Raw genomic sequence first — 14,209 nt, 5'->3', positions numbered from 1 at the left:
TTTTCACCCTTTTTTCAGCCACTGCCATCTCTCACTTGGACCATTTCAATGGCCATCTAGTTTGTTTCTTGGCTTCCAGTTTTTGTCTCTTGTTCCCACATAGCAGCCGCAGTGATCTGTTTAAAACCTGAGATTGTATCACCTCTTTGCTGAGAACATGGCAGTGTTTCCTGTTCCAGTAAAATCCAAACTTTCACCTTCAGTTAGAATTAATGCTTTCTAAGCTTAGGCAGGGCTCTTTACCTCTTTTGATTACTGATTTTTCCCTTGTGCCTTGAAAGTATCTTGTGCATATTAGGTGCTCTGTAAATCTGTTAAATGTAATTAATGTATTAGCTAGTTGGCCTTGATGTGTTGTTCTCTGCCTGTTTATCTCATTTTATCCTCCTCTTTGCTTCCTACTTTGATCTACCACATTGGCTTTATTCTGCAGCTTGGATTGGCCAACTTCATTCCCTCTAGGCTTTGCAGAAGTTGTTTTCTTTGCCTGGAATATCCCGTCCCCAGTTTTCTCACAGCTGAATCTTTCTTATCATTTCATATTTCAATGTAAATGTCACTTGCTTAAAGAGATGTGCTCTGATCACCAAACTAGTTATCTCTTCACTTTCTGTTATTCTGTTTAAAAATTTTTAAATTTAGTTTTTAAAAAAGTGATAAATCACGTGATCCAAAATTAGGAAAATGCTACAAGGTATACAGTGAAAAATGCCTCTAACACTGTCATCTGTAAATCAAAGCAATACATATTAGTCTCTTTTTTATCCTTTCAGAGGCTCTTTAAATGAAGTGTTTTTAAACCAGTCTTTAAGAACTATATAGCCAGTATCTCCTCATCTTTTCAGATAATACACTATGAAAATTAGACCAAACCATTGTATATAAGCCACTTCAACTTCCTATTCATCCTATCTACAAATTAATCTGTAGTCTATACTTACCCTTCAGATTTTCCTCTTCTAGTTGGTTCCCCTTGCATTTCGTCCCCCGAGTTTGATCTGTGAGATCAAAGTGGTTCTTGTTCAGAATTAGTGATATTACCACCTGATGATATATCTCATCTCCATTTGCTCAGTAACTTTGTTCTAGAAATTTTCTCTCTCTCTGTGTGTGTGTGTGTGTGTGTGTGTGTGTGTGTATGTGTTTTCTTTTGAGACAGAGTTTGCTCTGTTGCCCAGGCTGGAATATAGTGGCACAATCATAGCTCACTGCAACCTCGAACTCCTGGGCTCAAGTGATCCTCCTGCCTCAGCCTCCTAAGTAGCCAGGACTACAGATGTGCACCACCATGACTGGCTGATTTTTAAATTTTCGTATTTAGTAGATTTGAGGTCTTGTTATGTTGCTCAGGCTGGTCTCGAATTCCTGGGCTCAAGCAGTCCTCCCACCTCAGCCTCCCAAAATGCTAGGATTACAGGTATGAGCCATTGTGTCTGGCCTGAGGTTATCTTCTTAACTCTGCTATTTTCTTTGGCTTCAGCACAGCCTGGCATATAGGAGGTGCTTAGAAAATATTAGCTGAATATAGCACAATGATGAGTTTTGAACTCTTGAGTTTTAGAGACCTGGGTATTCAACCTAGCTATGTGACTTGGGCAAGAGAGTTAGCATCTGTAAGCCAGAATTTTCTTTTCTTTTCTTTTTCTTTTTCTTTCTTTTTTTTTTTTCCCATTTTGAGACAGGGTCTCACTCTGTAGCCCAGGCTGGAGCGCGGTGGCGCAATCATGGCTGGCTTCAGCCTCAAACTCCCGGCCTCAGATGATTCTCCTCTTCAGCCTCCCGAGTGGTTAGGACTACAGGCACGTGCCACCATTCCTGGCTAATTTTTGTATTTTTTGTAGACATGGGGTTTCGTCATGTTGCGCAGGCTGGTCGCAAACTCCTGGGCTCAAGCGATCTGCCCACCTCAGCCTCCCAATGGTCACACTGCCTTCTCTTTCACCTGTAGTCTCCCTCTGCATGTCTTTTATAAGGGTACTTGTGAGTGCATTTGTGACCCACCCAGGTAATCCCATATAATCTCACTTGAAAATCCTTAACGTTAATCATATCTGCAAAGTGCCTTTTTCCATGTAAGACAACATTTATAGGTTCCAGGGATGGGGACCTGATACCTTTGGTGACCTTTATGCAGCCTGCTACTGGGATATAAAGCACACAGCATGGTACCTGGCAACAAAGGAATTTATGCTTTCTGGATAGGGTCAAGAAAGATTAAAATTTTCAGAAAGATTTAATTGTACAATTAATGGAAGCCAGAGAATATGAGAAAAGTGGGTTAAAAAAAGATAAGATGGCCAGGCACAATGGCCCATGCCTGTAATCCCAGCACTCTGGGAGGCTGAGGCCAAGGTCAGGGGATCTCTTGAGCCTAGGAATTTTGAGACCAGCCTGGGTAACATAATGAGACTTCATCTGTACCAAAAAACATTTTAAAAAATTAGCCAAGTGTGGTGGCAATGGCCTGTAGTCCCAGCTAGTTGGAGGTGGGAGGATCGCCTTAACCTGGGATGTCGAGGCTGTAGTGAGTCATGATCACAATGCTGCACTCCCGCCTGGGTGACAGAACGAGACCCTGTCCTTCCCCACCCCCCAAAAAAGATGAGGTAAGGGAAAGGATTATAGCATGTGACTTTGTATGATACAGTGAGTAAATGGGATAAGTGTATAATGAAGTAATTATTTTTTGTCAAATTTTGTTTTTTTTTTTTTTCCTGTTCAGATGTGTGGGAGGATTTATCCATATTTTTAGTGTTAAAGTTTATGGAGTAAATAGTGTACCCCTGAAAGGAGGTGGTGGTGGTGGTGGTAGGAATATATTGCATATGATTACCATGAATATATTGCATATGATTCATTATCCAATAAAAATTGGATAATTGCCTTGTTATCCTGCAAAAGTTAACATGTGAACTATATGAAATGATTAACGAATGAGATCACAGAGTGGATATCACATAATTTCCTGAATGTTAGATAAGAATCACTTCATTTAGAATAAAAATAAAAGTACCCTTTAAATCAGTGGTTTCAGTTAGAGTAACATAAAAAGTCATACTGACGTTTTAATTCTTATTTCTATCTTCCTAACAGGCTCTTTGGCATGGACACAAGTTCAGTGGGAGGATTAGAATTGACTGATCAGACTCCTGTTTTATTAGGGAGTACGGCCATGGCAACCAGTCTCACGAATGTAGGAAACTCATTTAGTGGTCCAGCTAATCCTTTAGTGTCTAGATCTAATAAGTTTCAGAACTCGTCAGTGGAAGATGATGATGATGTTGTTTTTATCGAACCTGTACAACCTCCCCCACCTTCTGTACCAGTGGTAGCTGATCAAAGAACCATAACATTTACATCATCAAAAAATGAAGAACTACAAGGAAATGATTCCAAAATTACTCCTTCCTCAAAAGAATTGGCATCTCAGAAGGGAAGTGTAAGTGAGACAATTGTCATTGATGATGAAGAGGACATGGAAACAAATCAAGGGCAAGAGAAAAATTCCTCTAATTTTATTGAACGAAGACCTCCTGAGACTAAAAACAGAACCAATGATGTGGATTTCTCCACTTCCAGTTTTTCAAGAAGTAAGGTAAATGCAGGAATGGGTAATAGTGGTATCACCACAGAACCAGACTCTGAAATTCAGATTGCTAATGTTACAACTTTAGAAACAGGTGTAAGCTCTGTGAATGATGGCCAATTAGAAAATACTGACGGGCGAGATATGAACTTAATGATTACACATGTAACATCACTGCAGAATACCAACTTGGGAGATGTCTCTAACGGACTGCAGTCAAGTAATTTTGGTGTTAATATACAAACGTACACCCCATCTTTAACTTCACAGACCAAGACTGGAGTAGGACCTTTTAATCCTGGTAGAATGAATGTGGCAGGAGACGTATTTCAGAATGGAGAATCTGCAACTCATCATAATCCTGGTAAGCAGTAAGAGAAACTCTACTTCATGTAAATAAATTTAAACCTTTGCTGCTTTTTTCGTTGTAGTAACTGGTATTACCTTGTTTAGTTTCATCATGTGAAATATGTTAATTATATTGAATTTTATCTTAAGTTTGGAATTTTAATAAGAATTGTAAAACCATGTATAGTATTTTTCTGTGGATTACTAGAAAGTTAATCATAAAGTGATTTTATATTTAAAGGATTTAAGAAAAAATACTCTTTACATTCATCACCAAAGTCTGATAATTTGGCCGGGCACAGTGGCTCATGCCTGTAATCCCAGTACTTTGGGAGGCCAAGGTGGGTGGATTGTTTGAGCCCAGCAGTTCGAGACCAGTCTAGGCAACATAGTGAGGCGCCATCTCTAAATTTAAAAAGCAAAACAAACAAAAGAATGAAGTGTGATAATTTAGTATCTTGTTTGTCATGTATTGCTTTTTGCTAATAGAATTTTTGCTAGTGTTTTAATATATAAATTAGAGAACCAGTAGATTAATATAATAGTACACTTAAAGAACAGTGTCATATGGTACAGTAGTTGCATTTAGATTGTTTTTTGAGACGGAGTCTTGCTCTGTCAACCAGGCTGGAGTGCAGTGATGCGATCTTGGCTCACTGCAATCTCCGCCTCCTGTCAAGCCATTCTCCTGCCTCAGCCACCCAAGTAGCTGGGATTACAGGCGTCCACCACCACACATGGCTAATTTTTGTATTTTGTATGGGGTTTTACCATGTTGGCCAGACCAGGCTGGTCTCAAACTCCTGACCTCAGGTGATCTGCCTACCTCAGCCTCCCAAAGTACTGGGATTACAGGTGTGAGCCACTGTACCCGGCTGCATTTAGATTTATTTCTACTTTCCCTGTGCTTATTTAATTTAATTAATTAGTTAATTTTTTGGGACAGGGTCTCTACTGTTGCCCAGAGTGGAGTACAGTGGCAGAATCTCAGCTCACTGCAACCTCCACCTCTTGAGCTCAGGTGATCCTCCCACCACAGCCTCCAGAGTAGCTGGGACCACAGGCATGAGCCACCATGCCTGGCTAATTAAAAAAAAAATTATTTGTAGAGACGGAGTCTCACTATGTTGCCCAGGCTGGTCTTACACTCCTGGGCTCAAACAGTCCTTCTGCCTTGACCTCTTAAAGTGCTGGGATTCTAGGTATGAGCCACCATGCCCAGCCATTTTATTTTTTATTAAGAGTTGGCTAAGATTTTCTTTTATTTTTCTTGCGTTTGAAGAAAGCCAAACATACCATGCTTTTTTTTCTTTTCTAAAACTAAAGTTATGATTGACATGCAAAAGTCTGTATATATTTAATGTATACAACTCAATGCTGTGTTTATTTTTGACCACGTATCTTTAGCTTTTAGTTAACATTTTACTACTTAAAAATTTTAAAAATTATTTTTATTTTTCAAGGGCATAAATAAGCAATACTTTTTTTTCTTATTTATTTATTTATTGACAGAGTCTTGCTCTGTCACGCAGGCTGGAATGCAGTGGTGCAGTCTCAACTGACTGCGCCTCCGCCTTCCGAGTAGCTGGAATTATAAATGTGTGCCACTACACCCAGCTAATTTTTGTATTTTTAGTAGAGACGGGGTTTCACCATGTTGGCCAGGTTGGTCTCAAACTCCTGGCCTCAAGTGATCCCATCTGCCTCGGCCTCTCAAAGTTCTGGGATTACAGGTGTGAGCCACTGCACCTAGCCCCCCACCTTTTTTTTTTTTTTTTTTTTTTTTTGAAGGTTGATAAATTTCCTGACTATTTGAAATTGTTTTCTGTGAGCAGCCTTGTTCTGTGAAAATATGGAAGTGATAAGAATTCTGTGCCAGCCTAGGCAACATGGTGAAAAAATACAAAATACCGAAAATACAAAAAGTTAGCTAGGTATGGTGGTGCACACCTGTGGTCCCAGCTACTTGGGAGGCTGAGGTGGGAGGATCCCTTGAGCCCCATAGGCAGAGGTTGCAATGAATCAAGATTGCACCACTGTACTCCAGCCTGGGTGACAAAAGACCCCGTCTCAAAAACAAAACGAACTCTGACTTTTTTGTGACATGGCTGTGGATGTCTCTCTTTAACCTCTCCCCCAATTCCTCTGTGTGTGTATATCTATCTGCTTTTCTCTCTCACATACTTCTCTCTGTGTCTGACCCATTCTGTCATCATTTTAGGCCTTATCCTAGGGATTGTGGAGAATAACATGAAGTAATTAAAATCTAGGCGGTGTAGAATGCTCTATGAATTGCTAGTTATTTTTCTTATTTGTGGAGTAATGTCTGATTATTGAAGACTGCTTGGAAAATCTATGATTAAAAACAAGAGCTGGTGCCAAGCATGGTGGCTCATGCCTGTCATTCCAGCTCTTGGGGAGACCAAGGCAAAAGGATCGCTTGAGCTCAGGCGTTTCAGACCAGCCTGTGGGCAATAGAGCAAGACCTTATCTCTACTAAAGATGAAAAAAATTGCCAGGGCTGGTTGCAGTGGCTCAAGCCTGTAATCCCAGCATTTTGGGAGCCCAAGGTGGATGGATCATCTGAGGTCAGGAGTTCGAGACCAGCCTGGCCAACATGGCCAAACCCCATCTCGACTAAAATACAAAAATTAGTCGGGCATGGTAGTGCATGCCAGCTGCTCGGGAGGCTGAGGCACGATAATTTGTTGAACCTCAGAGGTGGAGGTTGCAGTGAGCAGAGATTGCGCCACTGCACTCCAGCCTGGGCACAGAGTAAAACTCTGTCTCAAAACAAAAACAAAAACAAAACAAAACAATCCCCCAAAAAACTAGCCAGGCATGGTGGTGTACACCTGTAGCCTCAGCTACTTGTGAGGCTGAAGCTGGAAGGTCGTTTTAAGTCTGGGAGATCAAGGCTGCAGTGAGCTATGATTGTGCCACTACACTCTAGCCCAGGCAGCAGAGTGAGACATTGTCTGAAAAAAATAGAGAGAGCTGAGCATGATGGTGTGAGGTGTGGAGCTGTTGAGATGGGAGGATCCCTTGAGGCCGGGAGTTGGAGATTGTAGTGCTCTGTGCTGGTGCCAGCACACTCCAACCTGCACAACACAGTGAGACCCAGTCATAGTCCTCCTGAGTAAAGATAGCCCCTATCAGTACTTTGGGTGGTTGTCTTTTAGTCTTTTTTGTATTTTGTTAACCTAGTGGAAATGCAGATCTGTGTAGTTTTGTTTTTTCCTCCACTGCATTTTCTCATACCATTAACTATATAAGTTTTAATGGCTGCGCAGTGGGTATTGATGTAACATTCCCATATTTGGCTTTTACACTGTTCCCCATATTTTGCTGTTGTAGGTCTATGATGAAATATTTCTTCACACTCTTACTTCCTTAGAGTATATTCCTATAAGTGAAGTTACTGGGCTAAATGATATGATTACTCCCAGGCCCCTAACGATTTTTGGTTTAAAAATACATACCTGGTATATAGTGGTATTAGAATAAATATGTTCTTTTTTACTCAGTTTTGAAATTTCTTATTACTTCTAAAACCCCTTATAGGCAGGTAGAAGTGTGTGTGTGTGTGTGTGTGTGTGTGGGGGGGGGGGTGTATGTGTGAGTTTGTATGAGCATTTTTAACTTACAGAAATATATTGTCATAATGCTTTTTAGAAAGCTCTTAGCAATTTATACTGCCATGAACTGTATGTTAGTCTTTCATTATAACCTTGCTGCTTAAATAGTGCTCAAATTAGTTTTAAAATAGCTATTTTTTCTTTCTTATATGTAAAAATATGAAGAAAATAACATTAGGTCTTACCACTGAGTATCAATTAATTAATGGTACATATAATTCTAACCTGAGATCATAGCATAGGTACAGTTTTGCAACCATTCCTGCCACTCTTTTTAATACCTAGCAGTAGATCTTGAAATTTTGTTCATGTCAACATATGCGTGTGAAATTTGTCTATTTTGTATTTAGCTCGGTTCCAGTTTTTCCTACTTAGATAATTATTTTTTAAGAATATTCTTGTGTATACATCTTGGGATACTTATTTCTTTAGGAATATTGCTGGATCAAAGAGACCATATCATGAGAATTGTGTTCCTGTCTACTCAAACTCTGTAAACTAGTCATCAGAAGAACTGTACACAGAGAAATATGAATTGGGTCTTGCATTTATATGCTGATTTTATTTGTAATAGAGAATAATGGATGAAGAGCTATAAAATCTTGGCTATTTATATTGGTTCTTGTACTAATTGTTAATTGGGAAAATTTACCAGCTATCCTTTCATGAAGTCCCTTGTATGAAATTGAAGGTTTAGACGAAATGATTAGGCCTTTTCTATTCCTAAAATTTTTTTTTGATGTTGGAGGAAATAAAAATGTAAAACTAGGGCAAATGTAAATTGAAAATACAGAAGCACCATTTATTTCAGTGTCAAGGCAATAGATGCCCTTAAGTTTTGATAGGCTCCTTTAACTATGTATTCAAGTGACAAGCCTAGAAAATAGAACACCCTGAGGAGCCTGTATTTGTGTGGGCAAGAACTGTTTCTTTTAGATCTGTTCAAGCATAATTTTTGATTGGAGACCTTTTTTCCTTTCATAAGATGGAATTACCAGTTCTTCTAGTGATTTTCTTTCTCGTTGATAAGATTTTTACCCATTTATTAAAACTGGTCAGTTACTGTGATGATAGCTAAATAACAGAATTCCAGAATGCACTCTTTATTCTAATAAGTTTGGTGTGTTTTTGTTTTTCAAACTAAGGGGTATTAATACAGTCAGGTAAAATCTGAATAGCCCCTTGAAACCATTAGGTTGATGGAATGGGTCAGAACCAAAAAATCATCCTTTTTAAAGTTTTGGTAGGAAAGAAGTTTTCCCAAGCTCTGGTTACATTTTGTACTGCAAGGAAAGTAATTTTTTTCCTGTGGAAGGGCAGCTTTTGTGTATGGAAGTTCAAAATACAGGAGAAACTAGAAAGGAAAAAGAAATTTATGAGAGACCAAAGTAGTAGAAATTGGGAGTGGTAACCTGAAACGTTTCAAAATGAAGATAGGTTATGGTATTGGTAGCGCCATGAGAGGCCTGCAGAACAGGAACTAGTGCAGCGAACTGGAGACTTCCTACTAAGCACTAAAGAAGCTTAGCATGAGAGAGAAAAGATGTCCTCTACCATTAATAGTTACCACACCTCAGTACTGTGCTGTGCTAAACCTTTGCAGTGGTAGAGGAATTTGACATTGGATTAGTCAGTACAGGCATACCTCATTTTATAGTGCTTTGTTTATTGCACTTCACAGATAATTGCACTTTACACAAATTGAAGGTTTGTGGCAACATTGAGCCGAGTAAGGCTTTTGGCACCACACTTCCAACATCATGTGGTCACTTCGTATCTCTGTTTCACATTTTGGTAATTCTCACAATACTTCAGACCTTTTCATTATTACTATACCTGTTACGGTGATCTGTGATCAGTGATCTTTGATGTTACTATTGTAATTGTTTTGGATGCCACAAACCGTACCCATATGAGAGTGAACCTGTTTGATAAATGTTGTGTGTGTTCTAACTCTCCTTCTCCTTGGACCTCCCTATTCCTTGAGACACAGCAATATTTAAATTAGGTCAATTAATAACCCTATAGTGGTTGCTAAGTGTTCAAGTGAAAGAAAGAACCTCACATCTCTTGCTTTAAATCAAAAGTTAGAACTGATTAGGCTTAGTGAGGAATGCATGTTGAAAAGCCTAGAAAGGCTGAGAGCTAGGCCTTTTGCACCAAACAGCCAAATTGTGAATGCAAAGGAAAAGTTCTTGAAGGAAATTAAAAGTGCTACTCCAGTGAACACGGGAATGATAAGAAAGTGAAACAGCTTTTTTTTTTTTTTTTTGAGACAGAGTCTCACTGTCTCACCCAGTCTGGAGTGCAGTAGCTCGAACTTGGCTCACTGCCTCACAGGCTCAAGAGATCCTCCCACCTCAGCCTCCCAAGTAGCTAGGGCCTTAAGAATGTGCTACCATGCCTGGTTAATTTTTTAAAAATATTTTTTTGTGGAGACAGGGTTTCACTATGTTGCCCAGGCTGAACTGCTCAAGCAATCCACCTGCCTCAGACCCTGAAAGTGCTGGGGTTACAAGTGTGAGCCACCGTGCCTGGCCACAAAACAGCCTTATTGCTGATGTGGAGAAAGTTTAAGTGGTCTGGATAGAAGATCAAACCAACTACAACATTCCCTTAAGCCAAAGCCCAATCCAGAGTTAGGCCCTAACTCTTTTTCGGTTTTATGAGAACTGAGAGAGATAAGGAAATAGAAGAAAAGTTTGAAGCTAGTAAAGGTTGGTTCATCAGGTTTAAGGAAATAAGCCATCTCCATAACATAAACGTGCAAGGTGAAGCTGCAAATGCTGACGGAGAAGTTGCAGCAAGTTCTCCAGAAGATCTAAGATAATTGATGTAGGTGGCAACATGAAACAACGGACAAAACAGCTGGCTGGCTCTCCTGTTAATATAGTTAGTGACTGCAAGGTGAAGCCAGTGCTCATTTACTGTTCTGAAAATCATAGGGTCCTTAAGAATCATGATAAATGTACTCTGCCTGTACTTTATCAGTGGAACAGCAAAGCCCAGATGACAGCACATGTGTTTACAGCATGGTTTACCAAATAGTTTAGTGTTGAGACCTTCTGCTCAGCAGAAATGATTCCTTTTAAAATATTACTGCCCAGTACACCTGGTCATCCAAGAGCTCTGATGGAGATGTACAAGGGGATGAGTGTTGTTTTCATACCTGCTACCACAGTAGTCATTCTGCAGCCTGTGGATCAAGGAGTAATTTTGACTTTTAAGTCTTACTATTTAAGAAATACATTTTGTAAGGCTATAACTGCCATAGATAGTGATTCCTCTGATCGATCTAGGCAAAGTAAATTAAAAGCCTTCTGGAAAGGATTCGCCATTCTCAATGCCCTTATGAACATTTGTAATTCATGGGAGGAGGTCAAAACAGCATTATTAACCGGAGTTTGGAAGAAGCTGATTTCAGCCCTCATGAATGATGGTGAAGGGTTCAAGACATTAGTGAGGAAGTAATTGTAGATGTGGTGGAAATAGCATGAGAACTAGAATTTGTAGTGGAAGCTGAATGAGGCCGGGCGTGGAGGCTCATGCCTATAATCCCAGCACTTTGGGAGACTGAGGCAGATGGATCAGTTGAGGCCAGGAGTTCAAGACCAGCCTGGCCAACATGGTGACACCCTGCCTTTACTAAAAACACAAAAATTAGCTAGGTGTGGTGGCGCACACCTGTAATCCCAGCTGCGTGGGAGGCTGAGGCACGAGAATTGCTTGATCCCAGGAGGTGGAGGTTGCAGTGGGCCAAGACTGCACCACTACACTCCATCCTGGACTAGAGAGAGAGACTATCTCAAAAGAAAAAAAAAAAAAAAAGTAGATCCTGAAGATGAGATTGAATTGCTGCAATCTCGTGATAAAACTTGCACAGATGAGGAATTGCTTTTTATGGTTGAGCAAAATAGAATGGTTTCTTGAGATGAATCTGTTCCTGGTGAAGATACTGTGAATGCTGTTGAAATGACAACAAAGGATTTAGATTATCACATAAACTTAGTTGATAAAGCAGTTGCAGGGTTTCAGAAGATTGACTCTGATTTTGAAAGAAGCTCTAGCGTGGGTAAACTGCTGTCAAACAGCAGAAGAGTTCATTGATGGGGTACAGATCATTGTTGTCTTATTTTAAGAAATTGCCACAGCCAACAGCCAACCACCATCACGATCAGTCAGCAGCTGTCAACACTGAGGCAGGGCCCTCCACCAGCAGAAAGGTTACAGCTTGATGAAAGCTCACATGATTAGTTTTTTTTTTTTTAGCAATAAAGTATTTTTAAATTAAGATATGTAGATTTTTAAAAGATATAATACTATTGCACGCTTGATAGACTGCATTATAGTGTAAACATAACATTTTTTGTGAAACCAAAATAATTCCCGTGTCTTGCTTTATTGCAATATTAGCTTTATTGCAGTGATCTGGAACTGAACCAGAAATATTTCTGAGATATGCCTGTATACATTGGTTTAATTCCATCATTTCTATGTAATACTCTTTCTATGAGATTATGTGTTATATTTAAAGGCCGTGAAACTAAACATATATATGGAAAAGCTGTTCTTAAAAACATGTCTTGGAAATAATTATAAACTTTATTAGACTTGCGTTACATTTGTCAAGGTTCTTGTTAGGATTTTACTATTCTTTAATGTTGAAATATGTGTTCCTTGCCTAAAGTAATATTTTATAAATACGTGAATACTTCCTGCTTAATAACTAGTGACATTTTTTAATACTTCCTATATCCCAGTTATTATGCTTTATTATATGTCTTACCTCATTTAATGTTTACTGGTAGCATGAGGTTGAAACCATTTCAAGGGCTCTAAAGAGTAAGGCACAATTTCAGTGGCTTCCTAATCTTGTAAGCGATGGAGCTGGAATGTGAACCATTCTTTTTTCTTTTAACTAATTTTTAAAAATTTGACAAAACTTATGTATTTATTGTGTACAACATGTTGCTTTGAAGAGGATACACATTGTGGGAATGGCTAGATTGAGCTGTGTTACCCGACGTACCATTTTTTTGTGCTGAGAAGACTTAAAACCTAATGTTAACTATTTTAAAGAATATAGTGCATTGTTACTGTGACATTCTTACTCCAAAACTTGTGCTATAAACCTCTCTGCTATGTTGCTGTTCCATTAACATCTTAAAATTGTACAAAATGGGAAGTTAATATTTCTCTGATATAAATTTTAATATGTATGAACAAACACTTGTTTCATTACTCTTTCTTGTGCGTTTTGTTTTTAAGATTCTTGGATCTCCCAGTCAGCTTCATTTCCCCGTAATCAGAAACAGCCAGGAGTGGACTCTTTATCACCAGTGGCCTCACTTCCTAAACAGATTTTCCAGCCTTCTGCGCAACAGCAGCCTACTAAACCAGTTAAAGTCACGTGTGCGAACTGCAAAAAACCTTTACAGAAGGGCCAGACAGCTTATCAGCGAAAAGGATCAGCTCACCTCTTCTGTTCTACCACCTGCCTTTCTTCCTTCTCCCACAAGCCTGCTCCAAAGAAACTCTGTGTTATGTGTAAAAAGTAAGGTTTGCCTTTCGGCACAATTCCATGTAGTTGAATTGTGGTGTAAAATTTTAAGAAAAGTGAAACAGATTTGTAATACCTTTGGAAACTTTCCTATCAAATCCAGGTGGCCTATGGATAAAAGGCTTCCTGTTTGGATAGGCATTGGAGTTGATTTAGATAGGTCCTTATAATTAATTTTGTCTGTAATCTCCATTGGACTCCTTGATTTTGTAACAATGTATACTTATTTACATGATTAATGAGAAGAAATTAGTTGTTATAGCCAAATAAAAATGCTAAGCAGTTTATGTGTGATTCTGTATTAAAATTGGTTAAATTTTATACTATCTTCAGATCAAGATTATAAAATTGGCAAGTCTTTGGATTTTATATGTGTGTGTTTTGAACATTAAGTCATTAGAAATAGTATTTCAAGAGTCAGGTACCAATTTTTAGCCAGCCTTGGAAAGACAGGATCCTCTCTCCTGCTGTTTTTTCTGTTTTCTTTTTCTTTTCTTTTTTTAGGCAGAGTCTCACTCTAGCCCAGGCTGGAGTGCAGCGGTGCGATCTCAGCTCACTGCAGCCTCCACCTCCCGGGTCCTCCACCTCCTGGGTTCAAACGATTATCCTGCCTCAGCCTCCCAAGTAGCTGGGATTATAGACTTTCGCCACCATGCCCAGCTAATTTTTGTATTTTTAGTAGAGACGAGGTTTCACCATGTTGTCCAGACTGGTCTTGAACTCCTGACCTCAGGTGATCTGCCCACCTCAACCTCCCAAAGTGCTGGGATACAGGCGTGAACCTCCATGCCCAGCCCTCTTCTGCTGTTGTTTTTTGATCTGGCTTCACTGGTTAAAAATAGCTGGAATGTGGTATATTACATGCAAGGTAAAGTGTGGTGGCGTTTCTGCACCATATCTTGGAGAAGCTCAGTTCTGTGAAGCTATATTTAGATCTTGAATTTTACAAAGGGCTTAGTGCTCTGTACATGTTTAATAAATTCAAATACGGAAACAACTGTTACACAGATTGTTTTGCAGTAGTAAACTTAAACACTGCAGTGTAGGATCTTGAAAATCAGAATAAAAGGAAAACTT

At 39.2% G+C, this 14,209-nt stretch overlaps 1 protein-coding gene across 6 annotated transcripts in view; it reads left to right on the top strand.

The window, feature by feature from the left end:
- The window catches only part of ZMYM2 (zinc finger MYM-type containing 2), a 127,206-nt gene that overhangs the window by 29,135 nt on the left and 83,862 nt on the right, over positions 1-14,209 (top strand). For 4 of the 6 annotated variants that reach the window (XM_008021677.3, XM_037986925.2, XM_008021679.3 and 1 more), the window contains 2 exons: positions 3,094-3,950; positions 12,841-13,126. In XM_008021677.3, the coding sequence (XP_008019868.1) occupies positions 3,104-3,950; positions 12,841-13,126 (1,133 nt within the window). In that variant the 5' untranslated portion in view covers positions 3,094-3,103. The remainder of the gene's footprint in view (positions 1-3,093; positions 3,951-12,840; positions 13,127-14,209) is intronic. The other 2 variants (XM_073012772.1, XM_037986926.2) reach the window with 1 other exon arrangement.

The sequence above is a fragment of the Chlorocebus sabaeus genome, chromosome 3, assembly GCF_047675955.1.
Source record: "Chlorocebus sabaeus isolate Y175 chromosome 3, mChlSab1.0.hap1, whole genome shotgun sequence".
NCBI classification, from domain to species: domain Eukaryota; kingdom Metazoa; phylum Chordata; class Mammalia; order Primates; family Cercopithecidae; genus Chlorocebus; species Chlorocebus sabaeus.
This window is presented reverse-complemented; position numbering and strand designations above follow the sequence as displayed.